General features: G+C 40.6%; 1 protein-coding gene across 1 annotated transcript in view; it reads left to right on the forward strand.

Annotated features, from left to right (window-relative positions):
• The window catches only part of LOC132869380 (voltage-dependent T-type calcium channel subunit alpha-1I-like), a 48,700-nt gene extending 37,189 nt beyond the window's left edge, over nucleotides 1-11,511 (forward strand). Inside the window, exons 25-29 of the mRNA XM_060902719.1 lie at nucleotides 1,262-1,408; nucleotides 1,508-1,621; nucleotides 2,951-3,059; nucleotides 6,996-7,222; nucleotides 9,534-11,511. Coding sequence (XP_060758702.1) covers nucleotides 1,262-1,408; nucleotides 1,508-1,621; nucleotides 2,951-3,059; nucleotides 6,996-7,222; nucleotides 9,534-10,016 — 1,080 coding nt within the window. The 3' untranslated portion in view covers nucleotides 10,017-11,511. The remainder of the gene's footprint in view (nucleotides 1-1,261; nucleotides 1,409-1,507; nucleotides 1,622-2,950; nucleotides 3,060-6,995; nucleotides 7,223-9,533) is intronic.
• Nucleotides 11,512-18,784: the final 7,273 nt, after the last annotated feature.

Consider the following 18,784-nt stretch of genomic DNA (forward strand, 5'->3'; position numbering starts at 1 on the left):
AAATCATTTTTATCTTTACATGTCCCACACAGTCCAAGATGGTCTCAAGTTCTAAGATTTAATCTGATTAATTAATTTAAAAGAATCCAATTTAAAAAACAATTTTATGAATACACAAGGCAAATAGTCCTAAAAAAAACCTATTTTAATAACAGCAACAACAACAATATCTCAGAAGTAAAAAGCTGATAAAGGGTTTGCAGATGATGATCTGAAACTTTCCACCCAGCACAAGTGCACTTCTGTTCTGTGGGACTCTGAAGATCCACGCATGGTGCTGGTGGTTGATCTTCTCCTCAGTGCGCTGGTGCAGATGTTGTCATTTTTCTTTAATAAGCAGATTCCACATTCCACATGGTATGGAAGTTATTTCCTTTTCAGTTGTTGTGAAATCGAAGCAGGAAGTGAATGTGGCACTGAGAGCTGTGATATTAAAATTGTGGTTCTTGTCATTATGAAGCATGTAAACGTTCCCTGATGGTGCTGCTGCGCAGGTTTGTGCTGAATGCAGCATTTATACACGATGCGTTTGGACTGATGACGCTGCATCCTAATGACTCATTTGTGTCTAATTGCTTTTGGGTGGAGATGCTTGGCTCGGTGTTGTTAACGAGGCATCTGTGATGTAATAAACACAGCCATCAGGGGAAATAATACAGAGTTCGATTCATCCCTGATGAGGACCATGCTGTAAATTCAGGAACAGATGAATTCAGGTTGTTGATGTTTCTGGATCGGAGATGATGTTCAGGCTCTCGGAAGCCCAGAGTGATATTTTGCATATGAAATACTCACATGAACTCACTGTAAAGAATTTCTGTAAATTCTCCAATTAAATATTGTGAGAATGTGTTTTATCACTCAATAAACTTTGAAAGAACCTTTTTCTAACAGTGTGTGCTGATGGATGGATGGATGGATGGATGGATGGATGGATGGATGGATGGATGGATGGATGGATGGATGATCAATGAACTGTAGTGAATAGATGAATAATTGGATAGAAAGATGTTGGAGGAAGAATGGATGTATGTATTGATGAATGAAAGGAAGAAAGATAATGTAGATTGATAGAATGAAGGGATGGATTAATTAAGGGATGGATGATAGTGACTTGAGTGGATGATTTGTAGATAGATGAAAAATGGATGGATGGATAGATGGATGGATGGATCATCCAGAGAACAACTGAGGAACCCTTATTCTGTGTGTGTGTGTGTGTGTGTGTGTGTGTGTGTGTGTGTGTGTGTGTGTGTGTCAGGAGAACATATGGCTGGACAGCGTGTCTTTGCTCATTAAAGACACGTTTGATGGAGAGATGTTATTGATTGACAAGCTCTCAGGCTCCGTCTTCCATCACTACTCGTCTCCATCATCATGTAAAGACTGCAAGAGTCACCCGGAGGAGGTACAGCCATGTCACCCTCCATCACTCACACTGCTCACACACTGCAGATCAATAATAAGACATGATACACAATCACATTTCACATTTTACACGCAACAGATCCACATGGCTGAGCTGGAGCAAGTATCTCTAAGGTCAGAGCGACTCTCGGACAGATCTTCCTCACCGCTGCATCCTGATGACCTCGTCCTGGATGAGCAGAACATCTATCAGGTGAGTTTCGCCACTGAAAGCTCACATCATTTGTCATACCACAGAGCGATAGCATCTACAGAAGAATATCAAAAGAATCTAGATTTTTTTTTCTGTGTGGAAAACAAATATTGCTGAGTTTTATCCTGAATATACTGCATAAAGAATAATATAAACAGTGAAATCATCTTGGGACAGGATCCAACTGTAACTGGGTCAAAAATAAAAGAATAACAAAGCATACTTTTAAAAATATTAAAAAAAAACAATATAAAAAAGTTCTGAAGTGCAAGTGTTATTCAGAATTGCAGTTTGTTAATTAATTAATTTGTTTATATTGTTGAATATTTACTTAAATATGAGTTAATTGACCAGCCAATTATAATAAAAACAATTAACATGAATTTATTAAAGAATTAGACCATGTAATAAAGCAGTCCACTGAAATAGATTTAACAAAACCACTCATTCTAAAATCCAACCACTGATTTGATTTGTATATCAGGTTTTGGAGTTTTATCTCATGAATAAATATTCATAAATAATCAATTAATATTTGTGGCACATTCCTGAGGCCTGGACTAAAGCAGTCTGAACCTGATCTCATGGGAAATTCACACGGATTCGAACCAGTGAAAGTGATGTGGTCGATATAAAACCTTTATAAAGTCCAACCCAAAGCTTGTAACTTTTCAGGCAAACTGAGTTGTGTGAGTTTTTGCTCGCTGGCGGTGGTGAGATGTGAGACGGTGAAGTCTCCATGTGCTTGATGCTCAGTTTGTACTTTTACAAAGCAGTCTTTAATGAAGCCTCTTAATGGAATGATTCAGCATCTGTTCTGTATAATACGAGGGACAAACCGTTAGCCAGACCCGCGCTGTGTTCTCCTAAAGAGCCTGGCAGCTCTGTGGTAGCCATTTTCTACACCGCTGTAATCTTTTAAATCTCCCTCGACATCAGCTTTTTAATGAACCCTAATCAGTGAAAATGACCACGGAGTCACACTAATGAGCCCATAGACCACAGAAATGAAATATGTCCTGCAGACTGAGATGGAGGGTCATGGCCTCGTTTTCTCTCCTGTTTCACAGGTTTCAGGCTCAGCGTGTTGAACATGATGACATACTCGGTATAGAGGCAGAATGATGAGCTTTAACTGTTAGACAAATGGCTGGGTCGAACTGATCTGTGTGAAACAGTTATCATTTTTCTTTTCTTTTAAGAAATTATCCAATAAGGATTTGTGTTGCATCTGAATTTATCTGTAAGTTAATTTTAACACCAGGCTCCATGGATGAAATAGAAAGGCTGGAATGAAGCTGATTGAGCTTTGGTATGATTCTTGTATAGATGGAGAAGAGCTCAGAGGAGGCAACAGGTGGGGAAGAAGGAGCGAGAGACGAGGACAGAGGTCACACGTGGCTCAGAGAGTCAAACACACCGAACCGCCACAGCATCGGTAACGTATTCATTTACACATCATATATAAAAGAGCTGATGTGCTACAAAAGTATGGCGTGGTGTTTTTGTTTTTTGTCTCTGCTGTTGGGAAAAAATGGAATTCGGGAGATGGGCTGAAATTAGTTAATGTCATTAATCCCCACTTTCTGTTCCAGTCAATAATTTTAGCTAAATTTAAATAAAGCTTTGCTTAACCGACATTATTTGCTGCATTAGTTAACATCAATGAAGCAAAAAAAAAAAAAATCAACTGTGAAGACAGAAAGTGTGTAAAATAATGTTCAGTTAACTGATAATCGAAACCACACCATCATTAACAATGTTTATTCCATCCAGAACTAAAACTTCAGTCCTCAATGAGCAAAAAAGTCTGATTGGTCAGAAGGTGTTGATGAATTCTCTATAACAGCAGCTCTGACAGTAGCGCAGCTACAATTCAAGAAGAACAACAACAACTTTATTCATCACACGTGCACTTGTGAAATTCCTCTCTGCATCTAACACTCAGAGGTCCGGGGCCTTTCAGACACTTTCAGGCGGTCTGCTACGCCTTGACATTTTTAAGTTTTTCATCTAACTAAAATCTTCTATGCAAAAGTGGCACATATGGTGATATTCTAGAAAACCTCAACAATAATAATATGAGAGTAAAGTGAATGTAATGAAATTAGTTTTTATTAAAATTAAGTGTAAACACAACCAGACAAAAACCGATTTTCAAAGGTCTTCAAATCTTGTTTAAAAAAAAAACACATTATAAAATATATCTGGCCAAGACTTTTGAAGTTTGAACCTTGTAAACATAAGTGTTGGCTACATAAAAGTAAGAAGATCATTCAGAAATGTTATGAAGGTTAAATACAAACTGTTAAAAAGTCAGACTAACTGAAGCCAGTGGCTCTTTCAAATGAATACTGATTAGATGGGTGTTTCACACCTGTAACTGCCCCGCCCCCCTTTCGCTGTCCATGTGTCGGTGGCTGTCATTGTCCTGTCAGTTGCTCTGCCAGGGCATTGTAGTTCCCCAAAGCTTTCCTTCCCTGCCGCCTGCAGTACACACAGGCTCTGCAACCATCAGACTTTGTCCTATAGCCTATCTGGCACATAGCCTAATCTATCTATCATTCACACCTATCATTCACACCTATCATTCACACCTATCATTCACACCTAATCTGTATCTAATTTACACATTTTCAGTTTCGGTATTGGTTCACACCTTTCATAACAAAGACAAATGCACACTAATTATCAAAACAACAGTATGCTGCAACAATTTCTTTGGTTTCTCTGTGTTTACAGAGCTTATACGCCTGCATCTTACTATCTTATGGACAGACTTACAGTATGCACGGAGTAACCGTGCACATACACGTTTGGTAACCGAAAAATGTCTTCAAAACTTGACAGAAATAGCATGTTTCAATCGACTAGTTTTAGCTACATTCTTCCTATAAGCTAATCGACAGCTAGCTAGCATGACAACAAGTAGTAAAATAGATATTAGGCTACTTACTCAAAGCTCAAAGTGTAGTTCATCATCACCGTCATCGCTGGATATATCTGACCTTGCGTCGTCTGACTCACTCTCCAAAGCCAGTTCTTCCTGAATCAGCAGTGAGGCTTCAACGGGCGTCATCTTCTTCTGTTCGCTGGACATCCTTCCTCAGGCTATCAGTGAATCCGAATCAAAATATCCCTTTCCATGCGTGTTTGTTTATACTGGAGAAATGGGGTGTGTTCTCACCTCGTGCTCCCCGGTGCTCCCAGACAATGACTTAATGACCCAATGACGCCACTGATTGCCTACGCATTTATCATCTGAATAGCTGAGGGGTGTGTCAGTAACAGCCTGCTGCTGGCTAAGCTGCTGAAAATCATAACATTTTTATTTATTCTCTTTATAAAGCACAATCGATACATTTTTATTTTAAAACTTATATATTTGAAAACTAGAAGATTCAAGGTTTCTAGTGGTGTTACTCATATGTTTCTAGGACAAAAACTCATGAAGCTTCAGACGTGTGTTTGGAACAGTCCAAAAAGTCCCCCCAGGGGGACCGCGACCTCAGAGTTAACCCATCTGAAGCAGTGAACACTAGGGCTGTAACGATATGCGTATCGAAATCGCGATATGCAGAGCCACGATCCGTATCGCGATACAAGAAGGCAGAATCGCGGTACACCCTTTCAAACTTCTCCTCAGCCCAAAAACAGAGGCGCTTCCAAACTTCAATTTATGAATACTTTACTTTTTATTTAAATTACATTTTAAACTTACTTAAATTACTTTTATTTTTTTATATCTATTAGTAAGTCGTTTTTTCGCCAACCTGCGACAATCTTCTGCGAGTCACGCAACGTCCACACTCGCCACTGGCAGAGCATTCATTTCTTTTAAGCGGTCGCCATTCTGGTTGCGACGCGGGGAGCGAATCTGTAAACAAGCAGCTCATTGGCTGGCTAGGTGTGCCACAAGCCAATCACAATCACTTGACCGGAAAGGCATGCAGTGTTGCCAGATTGGGTGGGTTTAGGTGCTTTTTGGCTGGTTTTGAACATATTTTGGGGTGGAAAATGTTAGCAATATCTGGCAACACTGAAGGCATGTCTGCTTGGGCGGAAGCCTTCTGCGGCAGTTACATTTTGACACGCGGGCAATGTTTCACCATAAAAATTCCGTAATTTCCATCTGTTTTCCGCGATCACAGAAAATCATTGGCCCTATGAGAGTGAGACAGTGAGAGAGTCACCCCCCCCCCCAAAAAAAAAATCTTAACGGATTTACACGATTTGGAAAAATGACTTTTTCAGAACCGAAAAAAACAGAGCTTCCGGCTCAACAGTATTATTTTGAGAAATAAAACAATCTTTGGATATACATTTGTTCATTTTTGCATACATATTACTCATTCTCTGCAGTGGTCTGAATTATTTGTTATTAAATAGTTAATGTAAGTAAGTAAATGTTAATAAGTCAAATTTACTACTTTAAAAAAACATTTTTAAAAAAATCGTGGGCGTATCGAATCGTGGGTCAAAAATCGCGATACGAATCGAATCGTGAGTTGGGTGTATCGTTACAGCCCTAGTGAACACACACACACACACAGAGCAGTGGGCAGCGATGCTATATCGTCCAGGGAGCAGGTGGGGGTTCGCTGTCTTGCTCAAGAGCACTTCAGCCCAACCTCAGCCCAAAGCTGCCTCATGTTAACTGAACTGCATGTCTTTGGACTGTGGGGGAAACCGGAGCACCCGGAGGAAACCCACACACACGGGGAGAACATGCAAACTCCACACAGAAAGGCCCCCGTCGGCCGCTGGGCTCGAACCCAGAACCTTCTTGCTGTGAGGGGACAGTGCGAACCACTACACCACCGTGCCACACAGGTTTATATTAATGCACTCATTTGTTATGAACACATTATCATTTCTATCATAACGGCTCGTTCACAGGGACGTGTACAGCAGACACTCCACATACACAAACTGTAAAATTGTTGACATGTATGGAAGGAGTCTCCAGTGTCAGCACTTTGTGTGTGTGTGTGTGTGTGTGTGTGTGTGTGTGTGTGTGTGTGTGTGTGTGTGTGTGTGTGTGTGTGTTTTCATTCAAGAGAGAAAGGAAAAAGAAAGGCTGTTTGAATGTTTAGCTGCTATAACATAAGTGAGAGCAAACTTGCTTTACCAACATTCCACAACATTCAACGTAACTATAAATGGGTAAAAATAAAAATACAATGCATCACTTATTAATTACATAAAAATGTAGTCACTGCAAATTGCTGTGCTGTAAGAGGAAAGCAATCCACTTTGATGTGGCCTTGTCATGTTTTATTCCTCTCTTACTCTGTGTTTGTAAATGTGTTAAAACATGTCATTTTTTGGCTCATATAAATTGATTAAGACATTTACTGTCCATTTCTGTCAGGTGGGACTCTGTGTAGTCGCAGCAGTAGAAATGATGGCGGTATTGGAGGGAATTCCTCTGCTGTCTTCCATCTTCCTGCTGAGTTTTTCCATCCAGCAGCAGCAGGGCTACCAGCACCCCCAAGGGCTCGCCTGGGTCACAAGCCTCGAGGCCTGAGGCTGACCTCTCCAGCATCCTGGGCTTCCCTTCGCTCGCCTGGGGCCAACATTGAACTTCTCACTGCACAGGTGGAGTGTGTTGCTGCGCATAGCAGACGGCATTAGGTCTAGTGACACGAGTGTCATTAAATTTAACCAACATGACAGTGCTCATAATATTTGATATCATGACAGATTACATCACATGATAATTTGTTCCAAGTGTGCTCCATTAGGCATATGTTTTATGGCAGACATAATGACAACTCAGGCGGCACGGTGGTGTAGTGGTTAGCACTGTCGCCTCACAGCAAGAAGGTCCGGGTTCGAGCCCCGTGGCCGGCGAGGGCCTTTCTGTGCGGAGTTTGCATGTTCTCCCCGTGTCCGCGTGGGTTTCCTCCGGGTGCTCCGGTTTCCCCCACAGTCCAAAGACATGCAGGTTAGGTTAACTGGTGACTCTAAATTGAGCGTAGGTGTGAATGTGAGTGTGAATGGTTGTCTGTGTCTATGTGTCAGCCCTGTGATGACCTGGCGACTTGTCCAGGGTGAACCCCACCTTTCACCCGTAGTCAGCTGGGATAGGATCCAGCTTGCCTGTGACCCTGTAGAACAGGATAAAGCGGCTACAGATAATGAGATGAGATGAGATGAGATGAGATGAGATGAGATAATGACAACTTGAGGACAGGTGCTACAATATCACTGGGAAGATGGAGGCCACTAGAGCAGCTAAAGCCATGACTGAGACCAAAAGCAGAGCTTGGGCTGGAGCGCTGACTGAGGTTAAATCCATGGATGGAGTCTTTACCAAGACTAAGCGTGGAGCTGGAGCCATGACTAAACCGTCAGTGCTAACGAAGGTAGCTGGACTTGTTTGAAAACCTTGAAAGGATTCAAGGATTTCAAGCAAGTCCAGTTGCCTTCTTTAGCACCTACAGTTTATGATAACCTGGATGACTGAGAACCTTCACGGACATAGACATAGAGCCATGACTAAGAGTAGTTCTGGACAGTTCTGGTGCCTGGCCTGAGACCATGGCTGGATTTTGAGCCTCAACTGTAATTAGGGCTGAGGTTGCAGCTTTGACCAAGATTATGTCCAGAGCTGGAGACTTGATTGAATCTATATATGAGAATGGAGCCTTAACTAAAGCCTGGAACCCTGACTGAGATTACAGCCAGGGCTGGAGCTTTGACTAAAACTGATGCAGTTGGAGTCTGGACTGTGACCAAGGCCAAGGTTGGAGCCTTATCAGAAACTAAAGTCAAGGCTGTACCCTTGACAGGGGGCCAGAGCCTTGACAGAGATTAGATATGGGTATGGAGCCTTGACCGAGGAGTCTTAGGCAGGGGCTGGACCCTTAACAGAGACCAAGCATTGCTGAGGCTACGGTTGAGGCAGGAGCTTGACGGAGACCATGTCAATGGCTGAACCCTTGATCAGGAGTAAGGCCAGGGCTAGAGGCTTGACCAAGATATTGTTTAAACCTGGCGCTCTGACAGACCAAGGTTGAGGCAGGAATCTGACCCGGACTACGTCTGAAGCTGGAGCCTTGACACAGACTAAGGCTGGGGAAGGAGCCTTGTCAGAATTTGGGATGGTTCTAGTGTTTAATCCGAGGCTGAGGCTAAAGTCTTGACTTAACTGGCTGGTGCCACAGTGGTGACTGGTCAGATAGTCCTTGTGGCAGATGACATGGGCTTGGACCACTGGGAGGTGAGGACTGTGGAGTTACTGGGATGCAACATGTAGTTTACAAAAACAAAGTAAGAATAACTGCTTGTTAAAATTATATAACCTTTATAAGAGGGTGGGACTTATAGGGTGGGATCTGAGGTAGGCAGATGTGGTCTTCCACTCAGACCAGTTCAACCAGGGGCATGGATTCAGCAGCAGAGTTTATTGGTGCTAGGATTCCAAAATAACAGACAATAAAGTATTTTTGGCACCTGCTTATCAGCAGAGAAAGGGATTCAAATGCCAGTGCAGTGGATATGCCTTCCATACAGTTAACTTTAGCCAGGGCTATAATCTGGTCCAGAGCTGCAGCTTTGACAATCCCCTGGCAGTAGACCATTTGCTAAGGAGCCAGGCCTGACTAATGTCTATAAAATTTGCATTTCTGTCTTTTGGCAGATGCCCTATGTCCAGAGGGGCATCTGCCAAATACAAAAACACCATTACAGAGACTAGTACAGTCTGAAAAACGCAAGACAAGGAATGTTTCAACAAAAACATTTGTTAAGCTCGTAACACCAGGTCTATCGTGAAGATAAATGCAGGTGTTGCACATAAGAACTAAATAATTTTTTTTTTTGTAATCATAGTTCTTGCCTACTTTTGTAAGGTCAAGGCTTAATGGTTAATGGTATGTGCTCTCTTCTTCTCTGTTTTTCTTAGTACGCATCTCACAGTGACTCATCCCTGGCCACAGGCAGTTCGGAGGGAAGTCTGCAAACCACCATGGAGGAAGGACTTAGCTTCAGTGTCTCATCTTCCCAGGAACCCAACAAAGAACTTTCCACAGAGACATTGAGGCCAGCCTTTGACCTCCATGCTAATAGAGGGGTCCAGAGCAGCTGCCAGGGTTCCACAGACCCCTTACATGGCTCCAACAAGGCCAGCAACAGCGAACAGTCCTCAGAAACACTGAGCAGCCTTTCTTTAACATCACTGCTCTCGCCAAGCTCTCTGGTGCCCCCGCTGGTCAAAAAGAGCAACAGCACTGGAAGTTTGGCCCAGGTTAAAGAGGGAAAGGAAGGATCAGAGGGTGTGCAACTGGTTCACCTTCGGGTTACTGGAAAGGAACAGAGGGACGCATCGGAATATCAAGGGGAAGGTACGAGTCAAGTAAGAGTTGCAGGCTTGAGGAAAAACAGATGAAACTCTCTTTTTTGGCATTCCACATTCAGCAGTCTGTGACTTTTCCTCTCCGTGTTTTCGTTGCATTTTTCTGCGCGGAGATGTTCAAAGTTGGACATGTGATGTTCCATATTATGAACAAAAAAAGAACAAATCCTGATCTAGCACTGTCTCTCTTTTCATCCATGGTCTGGTCCTGTTTTCTATTTTGTTCACGAGAGAGGGTTGTGGATGACCTGGATCCACGCCAAAATGCACGTCTGACCCTCCAGAGCAAAAGAAGCAGTGGACAATACTCTACTAAACAACCACCAAATCCTAAATCCTGATGGTTGAAGGAGTTGACATCAGGATGTTCAAATGCAAGAGCAGTAGGATGTAGCGGTTTTGTTTATGTTTTGGTAAAATATTCATTGATAAAAATAGGTAGCAACCTTCAAAGGCTACAGAGGCTTTCTGAGGAACTTTTGCATCTTGTCGAAAGGGCATGCACCTGGGAAGAAAGTTTGAGAGGGCTGAAAAATCCAAGCTATATTTAGCAGCATTGTGCACACAAAGTAAATGCTTGCATGCGTCTGCGTGTGCGCATATGTGTGTCTGTGTGTGTGTGTGTATGCATATGTACGATTGAACCTCACTGCATTCTCGAAAATTTTGCAGAAAGCAAAAAGGGGCCAAGATGAGAGACTTGTCTCAAGGACGATAAAACAGAAAAATATGTAATCGCTGTAGGGAAAAGGAGAAAAAAAATTAGAAAAAATATTTTGCATGACCGCATCTCTTTACAGACAACTTGAAATTTTAACACACACAGATCCGTATGACGATGTCAATGCCAGACGAGAGCAGTGTGATTTTTACCAAGATATTTTTTTATAAACAGGTCAGCGGTCATGGAAACGAGGGAAGTACATGTCTTATTGTTGCCTTGTCCTCATCCCAGCCCTACTGTTTCTCTGTCTGACTTTAAATAGTTTCCTGCAAGTGACTTCCAATTTTATAACTTTGGTAATGGGAGAGAATTTTGTATGCAGGAAGAAATAGACCAAGCAAAAAAGAAGAAGAAGAGTTGCTTTGGAATGTGTGTCAACAAGACAAGAAAGACTGTGCATCTCTTTCATCACACAACCAGAACCATCATGAGGCAGCTGTGCCTGAATTAACTGCAAGAAGTTTTGAAGATACTGAAAGAGCTTTGAGTGTCATATGACCTAACTAGGTTTATTAGATTTGCAACAGATCCAATTATTTGCGCATTACTCTTCCCTGGCATGGATGGTTACTGGACAGCAGTAGGACATTTTCTTCATGCTATTATTCCTTGAATTTTGCTAATCGCACTCATTCGCTCTATCGTTAGCTAGCTTAGATCAACCAGCCATTCGGCTCATGTACAAAAACAGAACATCTTTTAAACCTAAATATGGCACTCAAAATACTCAAGAGGAAATATTGTTTTTGTGTAGTCCTACCGTAGCGCTTAGTGTCCCTGATGTGTTTCTTTCTGTTTATAGAATTCAGGTGATTCTTGAAAAATGTTTGGCTTGACCTGTTCACCAATTTCTTTTCGACTGGTGGTGGTTGTCTGTCCATAACGTGGCGATGTCATCAAGTGACCACTGTACAGTATATCAATGGTGTTGTGGTTTAGTCAAAACTAAACTAGTTCTTGTCACAGTGCTCGACACTGTTAGCTTTAGGTTTAAAGTGTTAGGTTTAAAGAATTTATTTCATGAAAAACAAAGACACAAATATGAAGGGCTTTCTCACTTTCCAAGATCATCTTGGAGACCTGACGACAAATCTGCCGTTAGTGGACCAGACACCAAATGGGAAACTGACGATACAGCAATAAAGCATAGCTTTGTGTATGCCCTACGTCTAAATACAATGTTATTTCAGTATATTAGAATAGTGCACATAGTTAACATAACCACGGGGGCCAATCAGAACACACCGTTTCTCGTTATTTGATGGGACGAAATGAAGTCATTTAGAACTCAGGGCCTTGGGACATACCACTAAAGAAAGACTTGGATTTTGAAATAGGAGTGAAGGAAGGAAATAATTGTGTAAGCTTACATCAATGCATCATGAACATGGCACAACGCTTTCTGGCTCTCTCGGTGAAATGGATGAACCCCATCTATGTTTAAAAATGTGTCTCAGCTGTTACAAATGAAGGCAGTGTGGCTTAATCATGTAAGTAAGAAGTTTTGACTAGAGATGTGCACAGGACTGTGTTTTAAACCCAGTTCCGCCTGCTCCAGAACGAATTCTGAATAATTCTGCCATTCCCAAAGGAATTCTGACAACTCTACCGTTCCCAAAGGGACTCTTAACAATTCCACCAATCCCAAAGGGATTCTGACCAATTCTAACATTCCCAAAGGAATTCTGATGAATTCTGCCAATCCCAAAGGATTTCTGACCAATTCCAACATTCCCAAATGGATTCTGACCAATTCCACACACTCCCATAGACCATTTTCACTAATTGTGTTCCAGAGGAATTCTAACTATCCTGCTCAGTCCTACATAAACTCTTGAACAATCCCATCAACTCTGAAAGGAATTTTGATCAATCCCACCCCCAATGATCTTGCCCATTCCTACAGATACTCTACCAATCCCAAGCCCTTGATGACGGAATTCCAATCCCACCACCACCCTCAGTTATTATGTATGTTTGTAACTACCTGCAATATTTTCGAATGAACTGGTTTGGTTCGGGTCCCAAAATATACAAAATAGTAATTAAAACCAGAGACCCTGACAAAGATGAAGCAGTTACTGAAGGTCAGGAATGAAAATGCAAGCACAACTTTGCATAAAATACACTTCCACTTGAAAAAGCACGGCCCTTCTTTGTTCCAAGAGCCTCATAGCTGATCATTTGCTCATAATATCCCCCCCCCCCCCCCCCCCCCAGTGCACACCTCTCATTTACCCACTAAAGATACATTTGCATTTTTCTTGCCTAATAAACATGATCAAGGTTGAACCAGAAGACTGGTCGTAAGAGAAGTTTGCAAATGCAACTTTGCTGAATTAATATAGAAATACTAAATTCTACATTCACACAGTTGTGTATAATAGGAATCTCAGATCACTGCTCTTAGCACGTCCTTTGTTTTGGATCTTGTGCTGCAAGGCGAAGTCTCAAAGTTACAAATCTGTTGAAATGAACGACATTTCTCCGGCAGAAAGTGAGATTAACTGTCCTAACCTTAACTGTTCCTAACGTTAACATGCTCACGCCAGTTCTCAAAAGTATCTCAATTGTGCTAAACTTGATCATTGACTGATATTTGATTACATGATTGTCATTGCTACATTCTGAGCAAAAGTCCCTGGCAAATACACAACCTGGAAATCTGAACAGATCCCAATAGGCTAGATTAGAAATATCATGTTCATGAAGACTTGTGTAGGTTTAATGTTGAACGCTGTCGAGGATGAGACGAGGTTTTATCGAGCACTCGAAGCCAGAAGGACTCGCCACTGTACCATTACTGAGCTTGACCGTATGTACTTATATCTCTGTATATTGATCTGCATGTCTGCTATGCTACCAATGACGATGAAACCTTCATGCACAGTTTTCCAGGGTTTTTTTTTTCTTTTTTTTTTTTTTTAGGGGTGAGAAAGATTTTTCCATTTTGGACGCACTTCATTTTTTTCACACCCTAGAAGTCTTCCTTGAGTTATTTGGAGCTGAAGTGGTGTTGGTGTACGAATCTACACTTGTAGATGTGTGTTTTTTATTGACACAACATGTCCAGTCATCATCATCATGTGTAGCCGTGATTGACGCCTGTCAGTCAGCTGCTCGTCATCGCCGTCACGTCTGTTCTGATTCTGTCCCTTTTCAGCCAGCACACTTTCAGCGTCCCCTTAACTTCTTATTTATTCCAAGCTTCCTGTTCTCATTAACTGTCAGTCTCTTTCTGTTATTTATTCACCACCTTTCCCATATTTAGTCAGAACTTCCTGTTCTCATTAACACTCAGTCTTTCTGTTGATTTGGAAGTTCTTGGTTTCCTACTTTTCCCATATTTGCTCAGAGCTTCCTACTCTTTCTTATTAACTCTCTTGCTTTATTTTAAGTTCTTTATCTCTGCCATACTCATGGCAAAGTTTTGCATATTTCTATAGAAATGTAATTACTTTTTTTTCCACTAGTTTTCTACTTCCAGGTTCCTGTCAGTAATTTTCTCCCCGGTTCTGACCCTTGCCTGTTTTCCTTGGGTCCCCCCCCCCCCAGCCTGTGTTTTGACCCCTGCCTGGTGTACCCACTACGATTATTGGAATAGCCCAAATAAACACAACTCTAATTCTTTGCACTTGCATCATGGACTTCACTTCTACATTTGCATTTTTGACATTTATTTTAATCCTAGCAGGGTGATTTAATCTCAGCAAATTTGATATTGTTGTGACATTTATATTTTTAAGGAGCAGAACCAACTGCAGAACCACACCATTAAGTGCGGCAACCAATGAAATTTGAGAAGAGGCGGAGTTTGATGAGGTTAGATTTAACCTTAACTACTTCACAGATTTTGTCAACACTCTGAGGAGAAAAAAAAAAGGTTCTTGAAGAGCTGTTTAAGGGTTCGTTAAATAATTAAGGGGTTTTAGTTCCAGAAAAAGGAACCTTTTCTCCACAAGGAACTGAAGAACCCTTTTTTGATGAGGCTTACATGTGAAACAAGTCCTTAACCAGTAAAAAGGAAAACATACAATGCTGACCATGGATAGTTACACCCTCTTATCAAGACAGTTAGTGACAATATTTCTTTTTTTCTTTAATTTCTGCTAATTTCCTAATCCCTGTGATAATTACTCTTAGATTCTGATAAATGGATCTGATGTAGATCAGCCTGAGAGATAATTTGTATTCAGATAAGTGTTTAAATAGTTCAGTGTTCTTTTTTCTTTAATTGAGAATTAGTTTGGCTCGAGGCTCGTTTCTCACTCAGAAACTCCGGTCGTGTTGCTGGAGGTAATAATTAGTGAATGCAATCCAATTAAAACAAAAAGGTGAAATGCCTCAGAAAAGGAAATTCCCTTTATCCTGCTCATGTCATCGAATCAGTCAGGTTTATCTTTAATGAAGAAAACTATTTAAAGAAAAAAGTATAGTTTTGCATACTTTTGTGTTATACATCTTAGTTTTACAGTTTTATCAGCAACTCAATTAAAATCATTGACACCTGATTCTCTCCAAAGTGCAAACCGACTCTCACACCTGAAGCTCACAGAGAATCAGATCCACTGCATTTATCTCAAAATCAGGAATCTCTCTACAGGAATAAAAATGAGAAAAATGAGACAAACAGCAGCGTGAGGAAAGAACGAGAGTTTAAATCAGGGCTTGATGGACAGCATGGAGCTTTCGAGCACTTTCACACCCATGAGTCTGACTGTCGAGTCTCAATCGAAGATAAACTGATTCTTTTGATTCATTTGGTTTCACACTGCACGTAATCAAACAGAGCAAAAAGTGTTGTCTTAAAAGTGTGTGTGTGTGTGTGGGTGCTGAAAAGGTCCTTGGCAAACTCTTATAAAATAAAATCAGTCAGCAATACAGTAATGGAAAACCTAAACCAAGCTTTAACAAGTGTGTATAGAACTCATAATCATCTGAGCACGGATCTGGTGCATAACAAATGATTAGATAATTATATAAATATCAGCTTCAAATATTGTGTCACATCTAACGTTTGTTTTCTGCAAAACCTCCAGAACATGTGATGTTTCTGCAGCACTACAGTTTGATTCAGTTTGAGCTGAAGAACGTTCTCATTGCAAGAGTTCACTTGGAAGTGGATCAAGATCACCTCGTTCAGATCTCAGAGCCGAATGCGATTGCTGTGTTCTCACCTGACTGAAGACCCACAGTGAGGGGGAGAACCCCAACACACACACACACACACACACACACACACACACACACACACACACACTCTCTCCCTCCCTCCCCAGGGTCCCGCTCCACAGGAGGAAATTAAAGCCCTTGAGGTGGTCTGGATCCACTTCGAAGTGAACTCTGTTCATAGTTGCTGTATTTCTGAAAAAGTGAATGAACAGGTTTTCCAAGATGTTTTCAGAATTACACGCCTCTTTTTTGCTTTGTAGTTCATTTAATGTTCAAATCACGCTCCATCGCAAATTAATCAAAAGAATCAATTTCATTCTGATTCGGACTTGACTCATGGACGAGGCCCAGTAGGTGTGAGAGCGTCCTGATGTCTGTATCTCAGTCGAATTTTGAGAAGTGTGTCCTGAAAGAAGGCGAGTGTGAGATGAGGATAATTAGAAACCGCCATCTCTCTGTTGTTTAACAGAACTGATTCATTAGTCCTACAGATTAACGCACATTTAATCAACTGGATGTTGATTTCGCTGCTCTGAAGTTCAGTGCCATGGACGGATTCTTTTCTCGGACTTAATGCTTTAAAGAGAAATCAGAGCCCCCAGAGTTTTTCCATTTAGGATTCAAAAGCTGCATCATTTTGTTCTCGAAAAGCACAGAGCGAGATTTTAATTAGCTCCCTCTGGTCCCTGGGATCCAGGCGATTATGCTAATTTGCAGAGACGGCTATCGTACAGTAATCACCTGGAGGCAGAAGAACGCCGTCTTGACTCAACCATCCATCATCACTCACGTCCTAGAAACACACTTCTCTGTCTGGACGAGTCACAAACAGCATGGTGTGTCTCATAATAATAATAATAATAATAATAATAATAATAATAGAAAGTAAAAAATAGCCATATAAAAAGCAAAAATTGTCAGCTAATATCTTACATTACTTTAAAGAATTTAAATTATATAAAATTAATGTAAAAGTAACAACGGTCAATACAAGATGAGAAATAAAAGCAAGTTAAAAGCTAAAGTGAAAACATTTCTTTGCTTTGTTGTTTGGCCATGTGTAGTGATTAAGAGATAACCTTTATTTACAGGTGGGCGTGGCCAATTTCATGGCAGTGAATGGGTGGTGTGCATTTTCAACACTATTTTTTTATGAAATTACTATTTTAGTTGTTTAGGTGTTCAGTTCTCAGCTCATTTCTCATCTGACAAAGAGATGCTTTTATTATCATTACTCTCATAAGAATGTTTATTACGCTGTACATTAGCACGTGTGAGTTCTAGTGAGCGAGCGTTACTGCATGTTAACAATACAGCGATTACAAAAACACTGCAAACATTTTAGCACAAAAATAACATTACTAGCTCAGTAGCTAATGTTACAAAAAACTAATGCTAGTCAATGACTATTTCTGCAATCCAGATGTTTTAACATCCGCATATATTCAGCCTTCTCCTCTGGAAGAACATGTACAGGTTCTATGGAGAACCCTTTTTTGGAACCTTTACCCAATGAATCCTTAAAGTACCCTGAACAAATCTTTTTTTTTTTCTATCAGTGGACGCTCCAAGAAAACTATGAATGCAGAAAGGGTCATCAGTCCCTCTGTAGGTTCAATGTGGAACATTAGGACAGAGTGTTCCACCAATCTTTTAGGAGAATAAATAGCCCTGATTATCCAAATAAGCAGTAAAGAGTCTCTTATTATCCCTTTAGAGCCCTTTAGAGTTCTTCAGTGGTCCTTCTGAAGGAAATCTTCAGGTTTGATGGAGAATCTTACAACATTAGTGTTTCCTTTTTGGGGAAGTTAAACCTTTAAACCTTCTTCAGTTCCCTCTCTGAAGGAACCTTCAAGGCTCCATGTTTAGATGCTTAGAACTTAATAGGCACGTAACAGTTTGCCCAGTTCATGATTTGATTCATTATACTTTTGGGGGAAAAAAATTAGATGAAGAAAATTGTATTACCAAAAAATGCAACATTAATTTTCCTATTCTCTATTCCCTTAATAACCCACAGTAATTATTTCCCCACATGTGTAAAGGTTAGAGGAAAATATAATTGCCTATTAACTAAAATATTCCATTTATTAAAAATGAAAAAGTTAATAAATATTTTTTCCTGAATAATCTTTTATGACCATTTGTTCTGCCTCCATTTGTGTCTCTTTTCCTTATCTTTCAGCAGTCTATAAAAAGAGAGAGAGAGAGCTCAGATTTCTCGTTCAAACGATGTGTACACAATCACGCAGCAGCTCTTTCACATTTTACACCTGTTTTTGTGTGGTTTTGTGGCATTAGAGCTGTGTTACTTCTGCCTACAGTGAAGTCACGTATATTCCCACCACTACTGTGTATTATTCCGCCCTCTGCCGTCTAAACAACGCAATTACAGCTGGGAAAAAATAAGATTATGCAGCCTGATAATCACCATTAATTTTTTTTATATAATTGATGATTTGTATCATAAATTTGTATCTTGATTTATCGGCGCATGATATGCTGTTACATACCCAACTCTCAATTATCCAATGAACAATCAGAGAACCTTTTGGGGAAAAAATGTACACTCTTTGAAGATTTTGAACCCTTAAAGGTTCTGTACAGAACCCTTCAACAATATTTCCAAATACAAGTCATTTTTGGAAGATAAGAACTCTTAATTATCCAATAAACCCTTGAAGAACCCTGTATTCTAAGTGGTCTTAATACCGAGAACCTAGAACAGATGTTTAATGTTTATCTTGGTGTGAGGTGCAGTATTACAAAGTTCACCAGAGAATTAAGGGATTTAAAAAAGAAGGTTCTCCGTGGTACCTTTACTGTAAGGGGAACACTATTGTAGAGTATGATGTAGAAACTTCGTGGGTTCTGCCAGAGGGATAACTGAAGAAGGATGCATCAT

This window comes from Neoarius graeffei, chromosome 20 (genome assembly GCF_027579695.1).
Source record: "Neoarius graeffei isolate fNeoGra1 chromosome 20, fNeoGra1.pri, whole genome shotgun sequence".
Lineage (NCBI taxonomy): Eukaryota > Metazoa > Chordata > Actinopteri > Siluriformes > Ariidae > Neoarius > Neoarius graeffei.